The sequence below is a fragment of the Falco biarmicus genome, chromosome 2 (assembly GCF_023638135.1).
Source record: "Falco biarmicus isolate bFalBia1 chromosome 2, bFalBia1.pri, whole genome shotgun sequence".
Classification (NCBI taxonomy): domain Eukaryota; kingdom Metazoa; phylum Chordata; class Aves; order Falconiformes; family Falconidae; genus Falco; species Falco biarmicus.
The window spans coordinates 434,266-453,472 of record NC_079289.1 but is presented as its reverse complement, the minus strand read 5'-3'; the positions used below and the strand labels follow the sequence as shown (position 1 = coordinate 453,472).

Here is a 19,207-nt window from a genome sequence, read left to right as displayed (position 1 = left end):
GGGTGGACAAGCTGTAAGTGCCGCGGCCAGACAGGCAGGGCCATGAGGGTGTCTGTGCTTGGAAGTGGTGGATGTTTCATCTCTTTAGGCTTTGTACTAGCAGTTGTAGAGGAGCCATAGCAGCCTGAGCTATGTAAGATGTTAGGTTCCATATTTGTCACTGCTAGTCGTAGCAAGTGATGCAAGTGTTCATCAGTTAGTCTGGATCTGATTGGAGATTTCAGATGTCTCATTCGGGAAAAAGTCTGCTCACAGACATAGGTGCTGCCAAAGATGGTTGCAATTTTGAGTGCATGGTTCCTGAGATTATGATATGTCTCTGAGGGGAGAGATGCATAGAAATTAGTAAGGCTGCTTGATTTGAATGTATCTTTCAGCGAGTCACAAGTCTGTAGTTCGGCCAATTCCATTTGGTAAATCAGATCAACAGTTTCAGTGTCAACAGAAAATGGGTTCTGGATAAGATGTATGTGCTGTACATGGAGACGAAGCTCTTTAAATCTAGTTTGAAACTCCTTTTGCAACATTTCTAGTACATCCATACATGTTTTGTTTGGGAATGCAACTGCTGGTTTTTCTGCAGACAGGTTTTGAGTTGTGGGGAGATGGCAGAAGTTTTCCTCCTTTACTTGGTTAATGAGCAGGTCTAATTTGACTTGGAACGCTTTCACATGTGAATACATATCACAGATGAGCTTCCCCTTTCCTTGAAGTTGGACATTGAAATTGTTGAGTAGCTCTGTTACATCTGTCAGAAACGCAAGGTGCCATTTCCATTCTGCATCTTTGAGCTCTGGTACTTCTTTGTTTTTAGAAAGCACAAAATCATAAACCTGTGGAAGGAAGTCATAAAATCGTGTCAAAACTCTCCCTCGACTCAGCCAACAGACTTCTGTGTGGTACAGAATACCTTCATAGGCAACATTTAGCTCAGACAAATTCCTGAAACTGTCTGTGGTTTAGTGCATGAGCTCTAATGAAGTTAACACAAGAAACCACAATTTTCATGACAGAGTCCAGCTTCAGTGATTTACAACACAGGGCTTGTTGGTGGATGATGCAGTGTTATGGCTATTGGATGTGAATGGTTGCGTTTGTCCATCTCTTTGTTAATGTGTGCAAACCACTCCTTTCATGGACCCCACCATGCTAGGAGCACCATCAGTTGTCACACTGAATAGTTTACCCCAGTCCAGCTCCAAATCATTCATAGTCTGGCAAACTTTCTCATAGATATCCTCTCCTATAGTTGTTCCTTTGATGCTTTTCAGTGCAGCAAGCTCCTCTGTGACTTCGAAAGAATCATTTGTCCCACAAATGAAAATTAGAAGTTGTGCAGAATCATGAACATCATTGCTTTTGTCGAGTGCCAATGAGAAATAGCAAAGTTTTTTTGAGGAGTTTTGCAACTACAGATTCAAATTTTCCCCCATTTCTTCAATCCTTAGTGTAATTGTAGGTCCTGAAAGACTCACTGTACTAAATAAATCCGCCTTCTCTGGACACATCTCTTTAGCCGCAGAAAGAAGGCATTCTTTAACAAATTCTCCCTCTATGAATGCTCTGCAAGTGCACGCTATGAGCTTGGCAACTTGATAGCTTGCTCGAAGTGATGATATATTGAGCTGCTTTTGCTTCACAAAAGTATTTTGCTGAGTTGTCAATCCATGTTTTATTCTTAATATTTTATCTTTTCTTACTTGTCCGACCAAAGAATCATATTTATCTTTATGTTGAGTTTCGTAGTGTCGATGCAAATTGTATTCCTTGAACACAGGCACTGAATTCTGGGCTCTGAAACAGCTCTTTCTTTGTACTCCGTGAAAAAATAATCAGAAGTCCACTTTTCTTGGAACACCCCACACTCGGAGTCAACTTTTCTTTTTTTTGACATCAGAAGTCCACATTTCTTGGAACACCCCACACTCGGAGTCAACTTTTCTTTTTTTTGACATCAGAAGTCCACATTTCTTGGAACACCCCGCACTCGGATTCAATTTTTCTTTTTTTTGCCATGCTGGTGCGCGCGCTTCCCACTGGTGCTGGCTTGCTTGTCCTGCCCGGGAGCTGGAGGGAGGGAGAGACGGGGGAGCCGCCCCCCTCCTCAGCCCGGCCGCGCAGTCCGGACAGGGTGGCCAGAAGGGACTGAAGGGACTTTGCCGCGCCGGGGCTCTGGCGACTCACCCGAGTTGGCTGGGCCTCGCAGTGCAGAGGCTGCCGGCTGAGCTTGCCCGGCAGAGGAGATGCCCGCGCCTCTCGCCCGCCGCGCACCGCAGAGGAGGAGGAGGAGGAGGCGGGCTACGGAGGCCGGCATGGATGAAGGGGCAGGCAGTCATCTGCGGCTTCTTGGCTTCTTGGTTCTACGGCGGGCGTGTGTCTGTAAATACCGGTGGGCCGGACTGAGGAACCTGGGGGGCCGTATCCAGCCCGTGGGCCGTAGTTTGAGGACCCCTGCTCTATGTGTTTTGGTAAAGCATTTAGAAGAGGAATTAAATTATTTAAACTAACCCTGGTACTGAATTGGAAATTATAATTAAAAAACATACCTGCACTGTGGCAAAATACATAGATACACTGTTCATGGTGGGTGGGTTTTTTTTGTTTTTAATGATTTACACAAATGAGTAAAGTGCTTCGTATGCGAAACTATATTAGGAGTCATCTGAAAATACTGAGAAAAATAAAATATTGTGGAGGCAATATTGAGGCAAAACCCATCACTCGGATGCCTGGAAAAGGCAAGAGCACGCCTGCAGTCCCGGCAGTGAGGCTGTGAAGAGGCTGTGTAAGGACACTGGTGATGACTAATACGTTGTCCTCTCTAGATGCAGACTTGTGTGGTTTGCAGCAAAACAAAACAGCACGTCAGCACAGGATACGGATGCATTTCCACAAGTCATGACAAAACGAGCTGGTTTGCCTTTACAATTCATTTAACAAAGCCGTGGGGGTCCCGGTCCCGGGGGTCCCGGTCCCGGGGTCCCAGTCCTGGTCCCGATCCCGGTCTGAGCCCTGTGGTTCCCGGTCCCGGCCCAGTCCGAGCCACAGGGGTCACTATCCCGGGGTTCCCGGTCCCAGTCTAGGTCTCGAGCCCTAGTCCCGTGAGTCCCGGTCCGAGCCCGGGGGTCCTTGTCCCGGTCCCAGTCTCGAGCCCTAGTCCCGTGAGTCCTGGTCCGAGCCCGAGGGTCCTTGTCCTGCTCCCGGTCCCGAGCCGCAGGGGTCCCGGTCCTGGGAGTCGCAGTCCTGGTCTGAGCCGCACGGGACCCCGGTCCCGGTCGTCTATATCCTGAGCCATGGGTGTCCCGGTCCCAGTTCCAGTCCCGAGCCGCAGGGGTCCCGGTCCCTGCCGTGGGGATCCTGGTCCCTGTCCCAGGCCGCAGTGGTCCCGGTGGTCCCAGTCCCAGCGGACCTGGTTTCGGTCCTGGCCTGAGCCGCTAAGGTCCCGGTCCTGAGCCGCAGGGGTGCCAGTCCCGGCTGTCCTGGTCCTGATCCCGAGCCACGGGGGTCCCTGTCCCAAGCCGCGGTGGTCCCGGTCCCGGTGGTCCCGGTCCTGGAGGTCCTGGTTTCGGTCCCAGCCTGAAGCTGCGGGGGGTGCCGGACCCAGACCCGGTCCCGAGCCGTGCGGGTCCCGGTCCCGGGGCTCCAGGTCTTGGTCTTGGTGCGAGACGCAGAGGGTCCTGGTCCTCGGAGGTCCCAGTCAGTCCTGGTCCCTGATCTGAGCTGCAGGATTCCCCGTTCTGGCGGTCCCAGTCCTGGTCCCCGTTTGTGCCGCGGGGGTCCCAGTCTTGGGCCCTGATCCGAGCCGCGGGGATCCCTGTCCCGGTCCGAGCCGTGGGGGTCTCGGTTCAAGGGGTATTGGTCCCGGTCCCAGCCGCAGGGGTCCCGGTCCCTGGTCCGAGCCGCGGGGGTCTGGTCCAGGATTCTTGGCCCCAGTCCCAGTCCGAGCCGCGGGGGTCCCGGTCCCAGGGGTATTGGTCTCGGTCCCGGTCCGAGCCGTGGGGGTCCCGGTCCCCAGGTTCTTGATCCCGGTCCGGGTCCGAGCCACGGGGATCCCGGTCCCGGTTCCAGTTCGAGCCGCATTGGTCCCGGTGCCGAGGCTCCCGGACCCAGACCTGAGTCCGAGCTGCGTAGGTCCCGGTCCCGGGCGTCGCGGTTGCAGTCCCGGTCGGAGCCGCGGGGGTCCCGGTCCCGGGCGTCCCCTTTTCAGACCCTGGTCCGAGCTGTGGGGGTCCGGTCCCAGTCTTGGTCCCGGTCCCGGTCCGAGCCTTGAGGGTCCCGGTCAGAGCCGTGGGGGTCCCGGTCCTGGGCGTCCCCTTTTCAGTCCCTGGTCCGAGCTGCATGGGTCCGGTCCCAGGAGTCTTGGTCTCAGTCCCGGTCGGAGCCTTGGGGGTCCCGGTCCTGGGCGTCGCGGTCGCGGGTCCCGGTCAGAGCCGGGGGGGGTCCCAGTCCTGGGCGTCCCGTTCGCGGTCCCGGTCCCAAGCCATAGAGGTCCCGGACTGGGGGTCCCGGTCCTGGTCCTGAGCCGTGGGGGTCCCGGTCCCCAGGGTCCCTGTCCAAGTCCTTAGCCGTGGGGGTCAAGGTCTCAGGGGTCCTGGTGCCGGCCTCGAACCGCTAGAGTCCTGGTCCCCGGGGTCCCGATTCTGGCCCCGGTCCCAAGCTATGGGGGTCCCGGTCCCGGTTGGAGCTGCGGGGGTCCCGGTTCTGGGTGTCCCGTTCGTGGTCCCGGTCCCAAGCCACAGGGGTCTCGGCCCGGGGGTCCCTTTCCCGGGCGTCCCCTTTTCAGTCCCTGGTCCGAGCTGCGGGGGTCCGGTCCCAGGAGTCTTGGTCCCGGTCCCGGTCAGAGCCGCGGGGTTCCCGGTCCTGGGCATCCCGTTCGCGGTCCCAGTCCCAAGCCACAAGGGTCCCGGCCTGGGGGTCCCGGTTCTGGTCCCGAGCTGTGGGGGTCCCGACCCCGGAGGTCTTGGTCCCGGTCCCGGTCCAAGCCACGTGGGTCCCGGTGGTCCCAGTCCCAGTCCTGAGCTGCGAGAATCCCGGTCCCGGTCCAAGCCGCGGGGGTCCGGTCCCGGAGCCTTGGCCCTAGTCCCGGTCTGACCCGCGGGGGTCCCGGTCCAGGGGTATTGGTCCCGGTCCTGGTCCGAGCCGCGGGGGGTCTCGGTTCCGAGGGTCCTGGTCCCAGTCCCTAGCCGCGGGCGTCACCGTCTGTGGGGTCCCTGTCCCGGTCCAGGTCTCGAGTTGCGCGGGTCCCGGTGCCCGGGGTCCCTGTCCTGTACCGCGGGGATCCCGATCCTGGGGGTCCCGGTCCTGGTCGTTAGCCACAGGGGTCCCGGTCCCCGGTGCCCGGGGTCCCGGTCCCGAGCGGCGGGGCTCCCGGTGCCCGGGGTCTCGGTCCCGAGCGGCGGGGCTCCCGGTGCCCGGGGTCTCGGCTCCCATCTGCGGGGGTCCCGGTTCCGGGGGTCTCGGTCCCGATCCCTGGTATGAGCCGCAGGGGTCCCGTCGCCGGGTTCTTGAACCCGGTCCGGGTCCGAGCAGCGGAGGTCCCGGTCGCGGTCCTGGTCGGAGCCGCGGGAGTTCCGGTCTAGGTCCCGGTCGGAGCCGCGGGGGTGCTGGTCACGGTCGGAGCCTTGGGGGTCCCGGTCGCGGTCGGAGCCGCGGGCGTCCCGGTCGCGGTCCCCGTCCCGGTCGCGGTCCCGTTCGGAGCCGCGGGGGTCCCGTTCCCGGGCGTCCTGGTCGCGGTCTCGGTTCGAGCCGCGGGGGTCCCGTTCCCGGGCGTCCCGGTCGCGGTCCCGGTCGGAGCGTGTCCGAGTGGGGGGGAAATTAAACCGTGGAGGGGCGCAGCCGCTCTGCACCCCGCGGTCCCCAGGTGGGGGCTTGTCGCCAGGGGCGGGGCCGTTGCAGCAGCGAGCACCCGCGGGCTGCGTTTGTCCCGGGGTTGCAACGGCGCGGCAGCTCCGTACTCCCGTGCCAAGCACGCTCTGGCAACGTGCTCGGGGGACGGCAGCGGCGCCTCCTTACCGGGAGGCAGCAGCGGGCGCCGCGGCACCACCCCGCAGGCTGCGCGGGATCGCGGTGCCGTTAACGGCGGCCGGCAGCGCCGACTGGGGAGGCGCCACCGCGCATGCGCGTCGCAGCACCGATTTTTGGCCGCCGGGTCACAGCAGCAGCGCTCCCCCAACCGGGCGGGTGCAGTAGCCGCTTTTGGTCGCCAGGTGGCAGCAACGGCCCACCAACCCTGTGCTGAGCACTGGCTGGGCGAGCACTGGGCCGGGTCACAGCCCAGTTTACGCCACCGGACCCCGGGAGTGCTCGCTGCGGCTGCGGGGTGCCCTTCCCCCTGCCCTTTGCCCACTCGCAGCCCGGGCATTCATACTTATTGCCTCCGTATGCAAAAGCACCCACGTGGCTCAAGCTGTTAAATCCTTTCCGTATGATGCATTCCGTTTTGCTGTGGGAACTAGGGGTGCATTTGCTCTGTTTGCATTTGGAAGCATCTGTTAGTAACAGCAATTTTAAATGTATATTTTTTTAAATAGGAGAGATTTTGCAGGAGTGCACTTTTTGACTGGGAAAAAGCGAGTGGTGTGAATGTGTAGCTTAGGAGGTTTTCCCCTGCACAAGTAAGCCATTATGAGCTGTTGCACGATTTAACCTCTTGTGTTCAGAGCCGCTCCCTGCGACGGGAAAGTGAGCCGCTACCGGAGTGAAGGGGTGCAGAGCACGCGGCAGGGCTGAAAGGTGGGACAAGGGAGCGGGGTCTTTCCTCCTCCTGCCTCCCTCCCTCCCCCCCACCCGCCGCCCCCCGCCCCCCGGCAGCGGGTACCCTCCGGCGAGGATTTGCTTTCCGCCGTGCCAGCCGCTCGCAGGGGCAGCTCGGTTGCTCTCGGCAGGGCGTCTGTAAGCAAGTGCAGCGCCTTTGCAGGGCGGGGTCAGCGGCGGGCCGGGGGGCTGTGACACCGAGCGGCAGCTGCTCTCGGCCAGCAGCTTCGCCTCGGGACCGAGCCCCCCCCAGGCAGCCGCTGTGGGCACAGCCCGCACCCCGCGGGCGGCCCCCGCAGAGCCCCGGGGCCGGCAGGCTGAGGGGAGCCCGCGGCGGCACCGAGCCCCGGCCCGGCGCGGAACGGCAGCCCAGCCCCCGCCCGCCGCAGCTCTGAACGGGCGGCTGGTGCTTCTTCTCGTGGTGGTGCTTCTCACTTTGCCCTGGTAGCCATGTGCAGCGCACCACAAGAGCTGTGCTGCCCGCTTTCTGGGGCGAGATGCGGAACCGCGGCCTTTTGCACTTGTCCGCAGCCAAAATGCTGCGTAAGCCTGGTTTTGGCTAGCTAACGACTGTGAAGTCGTTCTCGAAGCAAGTGGTGGAGTCATAGTATACTACTGTGTGTGGGTGAGTGTCCCACAACCCAGGGGAAAAGTGTCTGAGCTGCAGCAACTAGCAAACTAGTTGTCCAATACAACAGTTGAAGGGAAAGCCTCGCGCTTCCCCTGTTCCAGCCCTGCAGTCCTGCTACTGCTTGTTGTGTTTGGTGAGCATAAGGACCGCTGAGCTGGCTGGAATTGACTGAAATAAGGACTGGTTGAGCTGACCAAATAGCGAGTCTCCCCTAGAAAAAGACCATTACTATAGTTATACAGCAAACACCCTAAAAATCATTCTTCTTGTTAAGTTTTGTAATACATATATTTATATATAAAGAAATATTTAAAGAACTGTATAGATCTGTGCTAGAAAACCTAGGACATCTACTTACAGGTAGTACAGTAGAACCCCTTCTTACTGATTCAAAACAATCCATCCAAGACACAAGCTGAGGAAAAACTTCTGCTGTTTTTGAGTCGGTTACTGTACTCTGTCAGCAGCACATTGCTGGAGACAGAAGAGAAGAATTAATGTCTTCTGGAAGAATACAGTGTCCAACAGAAACGCAAACCCAGCATCACTAAATTTGCACCCCAATCTAGAATGTTAACTGTGTCCTCAGCAGCATCAAAACAGGTTTGCAAATGCACGAAATTTATAACTATTGCATGTATTCTTGTGATGATGTAATGAAAATAAAAAGGCATACCCAGTGACTAATGTTCACTCTGATTGAATACTTATTTCCATTGAATTTTAAACTCACTAGGTGAAAAACTTGCTCAACTTTTTTTTTTTTTTCTGGAAAGGATCCCTTTAGCAAGTGTTGTGACCACTCCTTAAATGGTTTTCAGTTCATTGGTCCCCCTAAAGAGTTCTCCAGTTAAGCTCATTCTATTATGCACGTGTGAAATATTTTTTTTCTTCCTAGCCTGAAGTTTTCTTTTAACCTAAACGTAGATAGCTTAAATTGATATCACCTAGGCTCTTTTATCTTTATGCTACTCTTTTCCAATAGCCATGATGTTTTGTTCGCCTCTCAGATGGGAAAAGTGTGTGGTTGTAGAATGGTAGTGCATTTTTGTCCATGGGGTACAAAAACAAGGGTGTATTGGAACCCTGCTGTTACAGATCTGAACGTTAAAGCTTGATCTAAAAAAAAAAAGAGTTAACAGAATAGTGATTTGAATTAAAAAAAAAAAGGGAAGGGGGGGGGGGGGGGAGGGAGACACGGACAGGACACACACCAGAATACAGCAATATTATCCGGAAATCCTGCGTCTTTGCATCTCACGTACATTCTCATTGTTTCTTCACTCCTTTCCTGTTTGCATAGGTGAAATGGATCAGCACTTCATCTGGCAAGTTGTTTTTCTTCCCTTCCTCCTGAAGGGGAGGCAACTCCCTGGTACTCTTGGACTTGTTTCAGCAACACCTTGATGGAGCAGACAGAGATAAGGAGCATTAGATGCGGGAGCTGGAGCAGTATCAGAAGACTGAAGCCTATAAATCTTTAGCAGGAAAGCACAGGACAGACTAAAGGCAAATCACACAGACAAGGTATTGAATGGGACAAAAATATGTGCCTGGAACAACAGAAGATTCCCAGCTGGTTGTGCAGACTGACACTCGTTTACAGCCTTTGATGTAAAGGCTTGTTAAAATGTGGATGCTCATCTCAGGGAGCTCATCTGTGGGTGTGAAATAGAACATTTTTCTTCCGGCAAATCCTAGTTTCATAAATACGACATACAGCAACCTACACCAGAAATAATAATTGCCATTATTTTGTCACAGCAGTGACCAAACCACTGTTAATTGTTCTCCATTGTTCTGGTATTGCTTGTTAAAGAAAATGTGTTTTGAATTCAGAAATTTAAAGTGCTAAAGCAGCTAAGTGGCAGAACCAGGCCTTGTCCCTAGTGTAGCCCTAATCCAAGGCTGGTTTAACACCCAGTTCCAGTTAATCAGTGGGAGAACAGAGAAACAACAGATGATCACCTTGTGCACACAGGTGCTCGCAGAAACGCAGGTGTTCCGAGAAAAAAAATCAGTATATGTGAATAGGAATTGCTGTTCAAAGACTAAGTGTGCTTGAAGGAGTGTGTGAGTTAAAGCAGGCAGAAAGAAGATCACGATCCGAGGAGGAGCTTGGAACCGAGGCAGAGACTGGAAGCAAATAGATGAATCAACAGGGACGGGGTCAGGTGATGGATTTGCAGAATGGACAAGACCAAAGGAAACTTCTAAAAACCTCGGGCATTGACTAATCATTTGAGAAGCGTATATAAGCCGTGCTGTATCGTGTTGCTCTCTGCCACTCGCTGGGGTGGTGGCCCAGCTCTGAGGGGCGATTAAAGCAAACCTAGTGGTACCCACATCTGTGTAAATTTTCCTTTAACACTATATGTGAAGCATATGACAGAAGTGCTGGTAATCCACCGGTATTGTGACTGTTGACTGATGTCCCGTGTTAGAATAAATACAAGTACAATGGCTAACAGGCCTCACATGCATGAAGAACACGAGAATGGTGGTGCTGGGTCAATGGGTCTGTGCTTTTCTCTAGTGCTCTCCTTGCTACTACCTAGCACTCAGCTGGCAAGCTCATGGGCACAGCCAGGACCAGTCCAGCCTCTTGTTTTCCAGGGAGCCGATCACAACACATATGGGAAACAGACAGTAGACAAGACATAGTTCTTCATATCCTTTCCGTTGTTTTGCTAGAGAATCTAAAGTTTGATAGACCTTATTTTGTTTGTATTTACATTGGCACTTCAGTGGGTCCAGACTAAATGGCCACTCTCTACCTGACTGCTGCAAAAATTGGTTTGAGCCCTCGGTTAGTAACCAGCCGTTGGTTAACTTTGTCTTTGAAATACAGCAACCTATGGTGGAATAGGAAACTGAGACAGTTAGGGACATCGGTTGTATTTACTCGAAGGAGGTGGAAAATTTTCTAGGGAAGTTTTTTAATAGTGTTAGCATAAAAATCCTGTATGTGGCACATGAGCGACTGCTCTAGGCAAATGGCTTTTTAGAATTAGAAGCCATCCCTGCCTTAAGTGACACATTTAGAAAAAGTCTCTACGTGAATATTAAGCTCACACAGCAAAGCTGCAGCTACCTGATAGCACAGTATTTTTCCTGGTTTGGAGGATTTTTTTATTCATCTAAAACTTTCCAACAGTCGTCACTGCTAGTTTATTCCCTGTATGACAAATAAGTAGTAAATGAAGGTGTTTTCATACAATGGAACAATCTGCATGCTTGCATTTTTTTCACAGCTGTTGCAAAGATGTACTTGAAACCCTGAAGAGCTTTTGCTTTTTATACTACTGAAAACCACACTACACAGCTTTTTGCAAATTTCCAGTCTGGAGAATCGCAGAGTAATTGTTCGTTGTTTCCGTGAAAGAAAAATACCCCAACACATCTTCCTTTAGAGGCAATATTTTGCTGCAGATTTTAGTTCTATCTTTTCTATTTCATCTACCTCTTCTCTAGCTCAGAAAGGTCTACTTCTTTAGAAATTCTTTTCATTTGATGTGTTAGAATATCTCTGTGTAGTAGTCGAAAAGGAACTGGACCTGCCCTTTGTCTCACTGAATTCTCATTTCTATAATACATGCAGTTTTCCTTTACTTATTAAAGAAAATGACCAAATCCCATACAGCTACCTGGGATCATGGATCAATCTGAATATGCGTGGCCCAGCACTACTTTTTGCAACTGATCTAAAATTCTGTGCCAAATTCTATCGTAACCCAGGAATGAAAATAATAGGGATGACATACTTTGCATATCTTCTCTGCAGGTTGTTATGACCCACTGCAAGTAAATAAGAAAAAATACAGGTAGTGGACATTTCTAAATAAACCTCTGACATCTGAAGAAGTCATTTTAATATCAGATTTATTCTCACCATACTTTCTGCATGGAAGACCAGAAGAATCTATGCTTTTAATACAATTTGTGCAGGAAAGCATTGGCAAAAATACTAGAGTACTTGTAATGTTTGTTCCTACATCAAACATGCTGAGGTGAGGTTTAAAAGCCCACCAGTGAATTCACATTTGCCGCAGTGCTGTTAGTAAAAGCTGTAACTATCCGTGTATTTTGAGAATGCTTAAAATGAAACACAGCCTAACTCTCAGTTATAGAACAGTGTAGCACAGCAAAGACGTTATCATCTAATTTTTTCATTATAAGATGTGGGTGCATAACCAGGAAGAACACTAACAATTATTTCTTAGTAAACCTTTCCAGCATAAAACCATTTAGTGGGGCAGTGCAAATCAGAACATACTCTGACTTTAACACGAAAGAACACTTCTGCTGTATAGGTAGACAAAAAAATTGACTTAGTGGGATATTTTCGTTCTCACAGTGCTGTTTCCTCTCCTTTCATTGTCAGTAACCTAGCTACCTAGTGATTTTTGTGGGACATTAGGGTTAGCATAGATCTTAGGTTAGCTTTAGATGCTTTACATGTTAGAGATGCATTCCTCGTGATTCTGCTCCACGCACAAGAAAAAGCCCGGTTTGCCTTTGCCTGGAGCGGGACTCAGTATGTTTTCAAACAGTTTTCCGCAAGGATACAAACACTGCCCCACTATCGCTCACAATGCTCCGGCCACAGCCTTAGCACAGATCACCATTCCACCTGGCCTCACAGCGTATCGATACATCGATGGCATCCTCAGCGGGGCAGAAGGGCCAGAAAGCATTACAGATGCAATGAAAACCATTTGGGCAACATTAATCAAGTTGGGACTGGAAGTCCCAGAGTCAAAGTGCCAAGGGCCAGCACGAGAAGTTAAAATTCCAAGGAGTCTGGTGGGTTGCAGGAGCTGCCTCTCTTCCACCAGACTCACTGGAAAGGAAAGAATCTGGGCACAATCCATCCAGTAGGCTGGAACCACAACAAGTTCAAGGGACTGTGAAGTACTGGCGTAACCATATTCCTGCCTTTTCCGTCATTGCTCGTCCCTGGTAGAATTTGTTATAAAAGGGAAAATCATGGCAGTGGACATCTCATCAGCTCTGTGGTACCGTCAAGTCCCCCTTCCTGCAGGAGCATAACAGGGCCTGGCCGCGGGCTCTCCACTCCGCTCCAGCCCCCGTTACTCCTGTCAGCACGTGCTGAGGTTGCAGGCTGCGCTGCTTAGGGAGCCGTGGCAGCACACATTTAGGATGGTGAATGCCAGCCATCCTGAAAGCGATAGCTGTCTCTTACCCTAAAAAGCTTCCTGTAATACTATGCTTCTCTGAGGTCCCACTTTTCTCGAATTGCCCCCACCCCAAAGCAATTTCCCCACAGGGTCCCTAAGCAAGGCAGTGGCTCTCTCAAACTCCCTCCCAGCCCTGCCCTGGCTGAAAGAAGGCAGAAAGAAGCCTTCAAATGAGGAAAGTTCTGGCTGCAAGAGAATACAAGCTGACCAGGTCTTGGGATCCACTGACATCAACAGAAATTTAGGTGAAAACTCCCCTTTGACATGAAACTCAACTCCCAACCCAAAAAACAGTTGTGATGGGAAACTATGGTGGGGGTGGGAAATCAGCGCTGAGGGCAGGAAGGCATCAGCAGGATGGGAAACCATTGAGATGGGAAGTTGTTCTGTCATTAAAAGTCAAACTGTCACAACGCTGGCTGACCCGGGTGCTGGCATAATGATCGCCGTGGAGACGGAACCCCAGAACACTGTTTGCCCCAACAAACGCCACGCTGGCCAACTGCCGCGGCACAGAGCAGCACGCTCCTCGTGGTGCTCCTGCCCTTCGGGTAACCCCCAACCAGCTGTGCCGGCCAGCATCTCACCCCATCACCCCCCTTCGCTTCTGCCCACAGAGAGGTTCCCCCTCCAGCTGCCGACAGGACCAGAGGTGCCCGGCATGAGCTTCACCACCCTGACCATGCCGCCACCGGTCACTGCTGGTGTGCTGCCCTCTGTCCCGGGGCTGCTGATCACCGTTCGGCCTTCCCAGCTCCACATTGTCACCCACCAGCCCGCCCTGGCAACCTGGCAGGGGGTGCAGGGGCCCCTGGGGGACTCGGGGCAGGTCGTGCAGCTGCCACACGTGCTGCAGCTCCCCAGCGGTGTGCAGCTGCCCCCGCTGCCTGCCCCTTGTCCCCCTGCCTATGGCCAGGGACAGCAAGTGGTGATGGGGACACTTGTGCCCCACCAGCCAGTGGGGCTGGGCCCATGGGCCGTGGGCCAGGGGCAGCCCCTCTACCCTACGGGCTGCACTGTGCTGAACGTCCCTGCCCATGCTGGGCCCCTGCCACCCCAACACCCTGCGGCTCAGCACTGCGTGCAGGTCTCCCCTGTGCTCCGCACCCATCCTGGCAGCACCCAGAAGCTGCTGGAGGCCTTTAACAACGACGTGGTGGCCAGTGAGGATGGCGTCCCTGCTGACACCCCCTGCCAGCCCGCCCTGGATATGCTCTCTGGCAGAAGCAGGACCAAGCACCAAGGTGAGGTCTGCAGGGTGGCAGAGCCCATAGGGGGTGACCTGCACCAAGGAAGGCTTGCATCACCCTGGGGGTGGCTTGGCTTTGTTTGCTTTTTCAGAAGTGGTGACCACCCCGCCAAGCCCAGAGAATCTCCTGGACCTGCCCGAGCTGGGGCCAGATGCCTTCAATGAGGCCTTTCCTGAGCTGGCAGAGGACAATCTGCAGTTTCAGGATGAGCATTCGTCCACCGTGGACAGCAGCGACCCGCTCGCCTGGCTCGACAGCATCCTGGAGCTCCCTGAAGTTCTCAGTGGCTCCTGCTTGACCACCCTCCTCAACAAGTTCCCGGAGTTCTCAGAGTACGTGGCAAAGGGTGGCTGCTCCAAGGAGCAATCACTGGCGGCAGGGCTGGGGGACAGTGAGGACACCGACCGTGGTGTCCCTGATGTCCCTGTCTTGACCACCACCCTCAACAGGATCCCTGACCTCTTGGAGTGCACGATGGAGGGCAACTGTCCCAAGGACCAAGTGGTGGCCGCAATGCAGGAGGACACCAACCCCTCCTGGCAGAGGGTGGCAACATCCCCCCTGCTGGACGCCAAAGGCAAGCAGGGTGGGCTGGCAGCGGTCTTCCCCACCCGGCTGCCAGAGAGCCCCATGGAGCCCTCTCAGGAGGGTCCTATGGACACTTCAGAGGAGAGCCCCTTGAAGGGATGCCCAGAGGGTCCCCACAAGGGTCTCCCAGAGAGTCCTCAGCAGATCCTGCTGAATAGTCCCCTGGCCAGCCCCCCTACTGCACCCCAGCATCATCTGCCCTGCATGGCCCAGCTGGTGGAGGAGGTGCTGCGGAGGCAGCCCCAGGTCATTCTGACCCACTTGCCACCACCACTGGGCATCTTCTCCTGCCGGGTGGTGCCCAGATCAGGCAAGGCTGCTGGTAAACAGGCCAAGCGCCCCACATTGGCTGACACCCTCGGGATGCCAGAGATGTCCCCACGGGGCAGCATGCCACCCAAGAAGAGGAAGAAGATGGTGGTGTGCCCGGTGGCAAAAAGCTCCAAAACCCTCTGGGAGGGGAAGCCACACAGGGATGCCACGGCGGTGGGCTGTAGTGGGGAGCAGGGGGGCAGCAGCAAGCAGAGGGCATCCAATAGCGACTATGTGCCCACCAAGTGAGCCAGAACCCTGAGGAACACCAGGAGACAAGGTGCTCCACGCTGCCCCAGTCGCCGTTGATATATTGATAGAGAAGGTGTGGAGCACAGATCCCTCTGACGTGTGACCTGCACCCGCCCACTGCAGCCCCGGCCCTCTACCAGATCTGTCTTTCTTAATTCATTAAAGGTCTGATGTTCCTTGCACAGTGCCTCTGCCTGCGGTCATTCACGCAGCGGGAGATGAGGGTTAATGCAGCCCCTGCCACATGCAGAGATCTGACGCTCCACCTTCCCCTCTGTCGAGGTGACACCTCCACAGAGCTGACCCACTCTCTAAAGTATTTACAAATGAAGGGACTTCTCATCAAGGGAGGCAGCCTTGGCAGGGGTGAGGAACAAAGAGCAGGTAGTGAAAAGAGCACCGTTATCTAAGTTGCGCAGGAAGAAGACTTCCAATGAGGAAAGTTCTGGCTGCAAGAGAACACAAGCTGATCAGGTCTTGGGATCCCCTGACATCAACAGAAAATGAGTTTAAAATAGGACAAAGATAATGGTGGCAGTGGGAGATGGTGACCTCTAACTGAAATAGTTCTGCCCCAAAGAGGCCAAAATCCCACTTGGGGAGCATGTGTAGTCCGTAAAACACTTCAGCAGTGCTACTGAGGATGCGTACACATTTGCATTAGAAGCCAGAAACCAGCCACCAAACCTGTGTATGACACATGACTATGCAACGTGTGGCGCTCTGAGAAAGGCCCCGGACCCCTTCTCAGTGTTCCAATTGGACCTAAAAACTTTGCATGCACTTTTTAATCGCTGCCCCCAAAGCGATTTCCCCACAGGTTCAGTAAGCAAGGGGGTGGCGGAGTGGCTCTCTCAGACCCCCTGCCAGCCCTGCCCTGGGCGCCGGTGCCTCCGGCCCTGCCCCAGCAGACGTTGCTGCGCTGATGGAGGGGCTCCCTCCCTCTCCACTGCATTTGCAAAGGGAATGGCTGGCTCACCCTTTGCTGCCCACGCAGCCAGCCCTCACCTTTAGCTGCTGTCATTCCCAGGGGCGCCGGCTCTCTCCCAGCACCCTCACACCTTCTCCCTGCGACACTGCGAGAGAAGCATTCGCCAGGCAGACGGGTGCCGTCACTGCCCTGCGCAGCTGGGCACCCCAGACTGGCCCTGCCTGACTGCCTCCCTCACCCAGCACCTCCACCTCCACAGTCTCAAGCTCCATCCCTTTAGACGGAAAGGGGGTCACTTTATTTCGAAGTAACCGTTCCTCATGAGGAACACAGTCTCTTCAGGAGGCAAAATACTTCAACAGCACTTAGAAACAAAGCTGGGGCATCTGGGGGGCCACCTCATCACTACTCCAAACAATGTGTCCTTTGTGGAGAAAAACTAAAGAGCTAGACAGTTTCCAGAGGACAGCAAAACCTGACCTGCTGAGAGCTTAGGACAGTGCACGTCATGTTCTTCTTCACACTTGGTGCACGTTTGACAAGCTGCAGGATGATGGTAAATTACTTCCTTCAGAGAGGACAGCAAGACACTGTTGCCAACTCAGCTTAGGGTTTTTTTTCTTTTTTTTTTTTTTTTTTTTTTTCTGGTTGGCTAAACAAAGAAACGGAGGCAGTTTCTAAGTGCGCAGAAGCACAGCTGCAGACATAATTCCTGCTGTCACGCAGGCAGGAGGAGTGAACTTCATCCCTTTGGGTCCTTTTGAGAACACCAAGCACCCAGATTGTGCTGAAGGATGTTTTTTACATAGGGGACCCTCGGAGAGAAGCAGACATGTCCAGTTTTATTCCCTGGGAAAATGCCCTGATGCTGTCCTGCCCCTCAGGTGGTGTAGGACAATTAAACTTATTAGTAAGCATGGGCTGATTCCTGGCTCACCATGATTTGAACAGCAGCCCACAAATCCCTCAACTAGTTTTGTTCAGCCTGCACTTAGGACAGTTACATTGCTCTATGTTGTGGGGGAAAGCAGATGACACAGCTTGCCCCTTTGATGCGCAGGGCTGCGTTTCAAAGGACTACGACAAGCCCAGAAGAGCACTGCACAGTACGGCTTATGAATCAAGTAAATATTGCATCACAAACCATAATGCATGTGTCTGTCTGAGAAAATGGGGTTTATGTAGGCACATGTGAAATGGGTCTGCTGCTCAAACCCCAGCAAATCCTGTTTAGAAAGTTCATATACTGAAACGATAGGGCAACATACTTTTGGATTTTTCTCTAAATCCCCATGTAGAGGTAACTCCTTCACTGCCATCTGAAATTGTACAGCTTGAGGCACTTTTATGTAAAGCCAAGAAAGCTCAACTCAGAAGGCAAAGATCCTTCTTAAGGGAACGGATCATCTCTAACTACAAGACACCTTCCCGCCCACTGAAACATAGCAGCAGAGTTAAAAGCAGCTTTTAAATTCCAGTGGAGACATTCAAAGTTTGAAAACTACAGGACATTCTCTTCCTAGCACAAAATAATCAACTTTTTCCTACTTCTCTGCAAACCTTAACCCCAGTGTTTTCACGCTACAGCACAGAAAGCCAGTACCCACAGCTGCACAAGGACTTCCAGTGCCAGTGTGCAAAGCATTGAGGAGTCTGGGCTCAGTCCTGGCAGTACAGGAGTGATCCACCTCAAATGCACTGCACAGTCTGCACCTGGGGGTATCACAGGTCAATAGTTAATCACTGCTTTTCCTCCCAGTAACAATAAAAAGAGAAAAAAAGAAAATCTCCTTACATCCATGGCTCTTCCTTACAGGCTAGAGGTTTATGGAAGTGATGACCCATTTCACCCAACATTCAAGACACCTTTTGAACAATTTTCAGAACTGTCCCCAAACCCCCAGATCTTACACAACAATCAGTCCAAAGAAAGTACAGAGGTCTCTGCGCTACTGGACACATGCAGGAACACTTGTGTTTACTGGACACCTTTGTGAAGGGAAAAGGCATTACACCAGCATACCAGATCCTTGCCCAAAAGACTTTTCAAATCACCTGTTTGTTGACGCAGTCACTGCACTTCAACTCTTCCACCCATGACAACATCCTCTCAGGGGGCAGACTTGCCTGCTCTTGATCACAGAACCAGTCAGCAGAGTTCATACTGAACCAAGCTAAAAACCGGGCCCAACCTCTACGTTCACGGTTGGGACACATGGCTCCTATCACAGGGCTCACATGGCAGTCCCACCTGGGTTACGTATCGGAAGTTGCATTTCCCACGGGTCAAATATTCCTCTTCACATCTGCCTTGAAACTGAGGGCTCATGGTCAGTGAGAGAAGAGAGTCCCTTGCCTCCTGTGCAGTCAGGTCATGTTCCCCTGCTAAAAGCAGCCTGCTCAGGCCTCCCATTTGTGTGCAATCTGTTAAAAGAGTAAAATCAAGTCTGAAGGTTATTCATTTGCTTCCTTAAACATCCTACCACTTGCAGCATTGGGCCCCCAGAAGACGACTTCTGACATAGCAACTTCTCCAAGCAACCTGCTATAAAAGGCAAGTCAACAGAATCACCAACAGTCAGGTCTGTACCCTTGGGGAGACACTTTCAAAGCTCTTTGGAGGATCGCACTGGATCTGTGTGCTTTAGACCCCACTGCGTGGATTTACTGTTTTACTGGCAAAGGTTTTATGTACCACACGTGAACATCTTCAAAACACCTACTGTAATGGTCTCATGCGTAAACAGACACAATGATCCTCTAATATCACACATGAAGAACTCAATGGATGCTCCTACCAAGGCAGTGGTTCCCTTCTGTAGCCACTGAACAAGCAAACGGATGGATCAGAACGACATTATCAAGCTCTGAAGCAAAACTTCTGTCTTCCTTTAGCTGTAATTTAGAGCTTCATTGAGTGCTGAAGAGTGTCAGCCTGACAGCTCTGAAGCAGGAAGCGCTTGATCCTCTGTGCCAGAACCACACCGGCACTGGCCACACAAGCTGCCTGCGTACTCGCAGGGTCAGGGTCCGGGTCCGGGTCAGGGTCTGTACTGCCCTGCCACTGCAACACAGAAGTGAGGAAAGTGAAATGGAGATAGAAGTGTTCGTTCTCCACGTAGTTGATGCTGGCAGCTTCTTGCCTCCAGCATTCCTGCACCTCAGGAGCCTGGGAAATGACAACAAATGTGAAAGTTCCTGAAAATAATATTTGCCTAACACACCACAGCGTAGCACTTTTGTATGCCCACACCACACCTCTGGCTCCCAGCTGCTCTCCTGTGCTTCC

General features: G+C 53.0%; 2 protein-coding genes and 1 long non-coding RNA gene across 3 annotated transcripts; 1 reads left to right on the top strand and 2 right to left on the bottom strand.

The window, feature by feature from the left end:
- Positions 1–4,931: 4,931 nt before the first annotated feature.
- Positions 4,932–6,117, bottom strand: LOC130145192 (uncharacterized protein DDB_G0284459-like). Its single transcript, XM_056329770.1, has 2 exons — positions 6,111–6,117; positions 4,932–6,007 (listed from the first exon to the last, which is right to left on the bottom strand). Exons 1-2 carry the CDS (start codon positions 6,115–6,117, stop codon positions 5,193–5,195), a joined length of 822 nt encoding a protein of 273 aa, XP_056185745.1. The 3' UTR covers positions 4,932–5,192.
- Positions 6,118–7,007: 890 nt separating this feature from the next.
- Positions 7,008–18,454, bottom strand: LOC130144897 (uncharacterized). Its single transcript, XR_008820279.1, has 3 exons — positions 18,170–18,454; positions 8,650–8,786; positions 7,008–8,503 (listed from the first exon to the last, which is right to left on the bottom strand). It is a non-coding gene; the product is annotated as an uncharacterized LOC130144897 (long non-coding RNA).
- LOC130144892 (uncharacterized) lies at positions 12,706–15,450 on the top strand. Its single transcript, XM_056329139.1, has 2 exons — positions 12,706–13,829; positions 13,927–15,450. Exons 1-2 carry the CDS (start codon positions 12,959–12,961, stop codon positions 14,982–14,984), a joined length of 1,929 nt encoding a protein of 642 aa, XP_056185114.1. The 5' UTR covers positions 12,706–12,958; the 3' UTR covers positions 14,985–15,450.
- Positions 18,455–19,207: the final 753 nt, after the last annotated feature.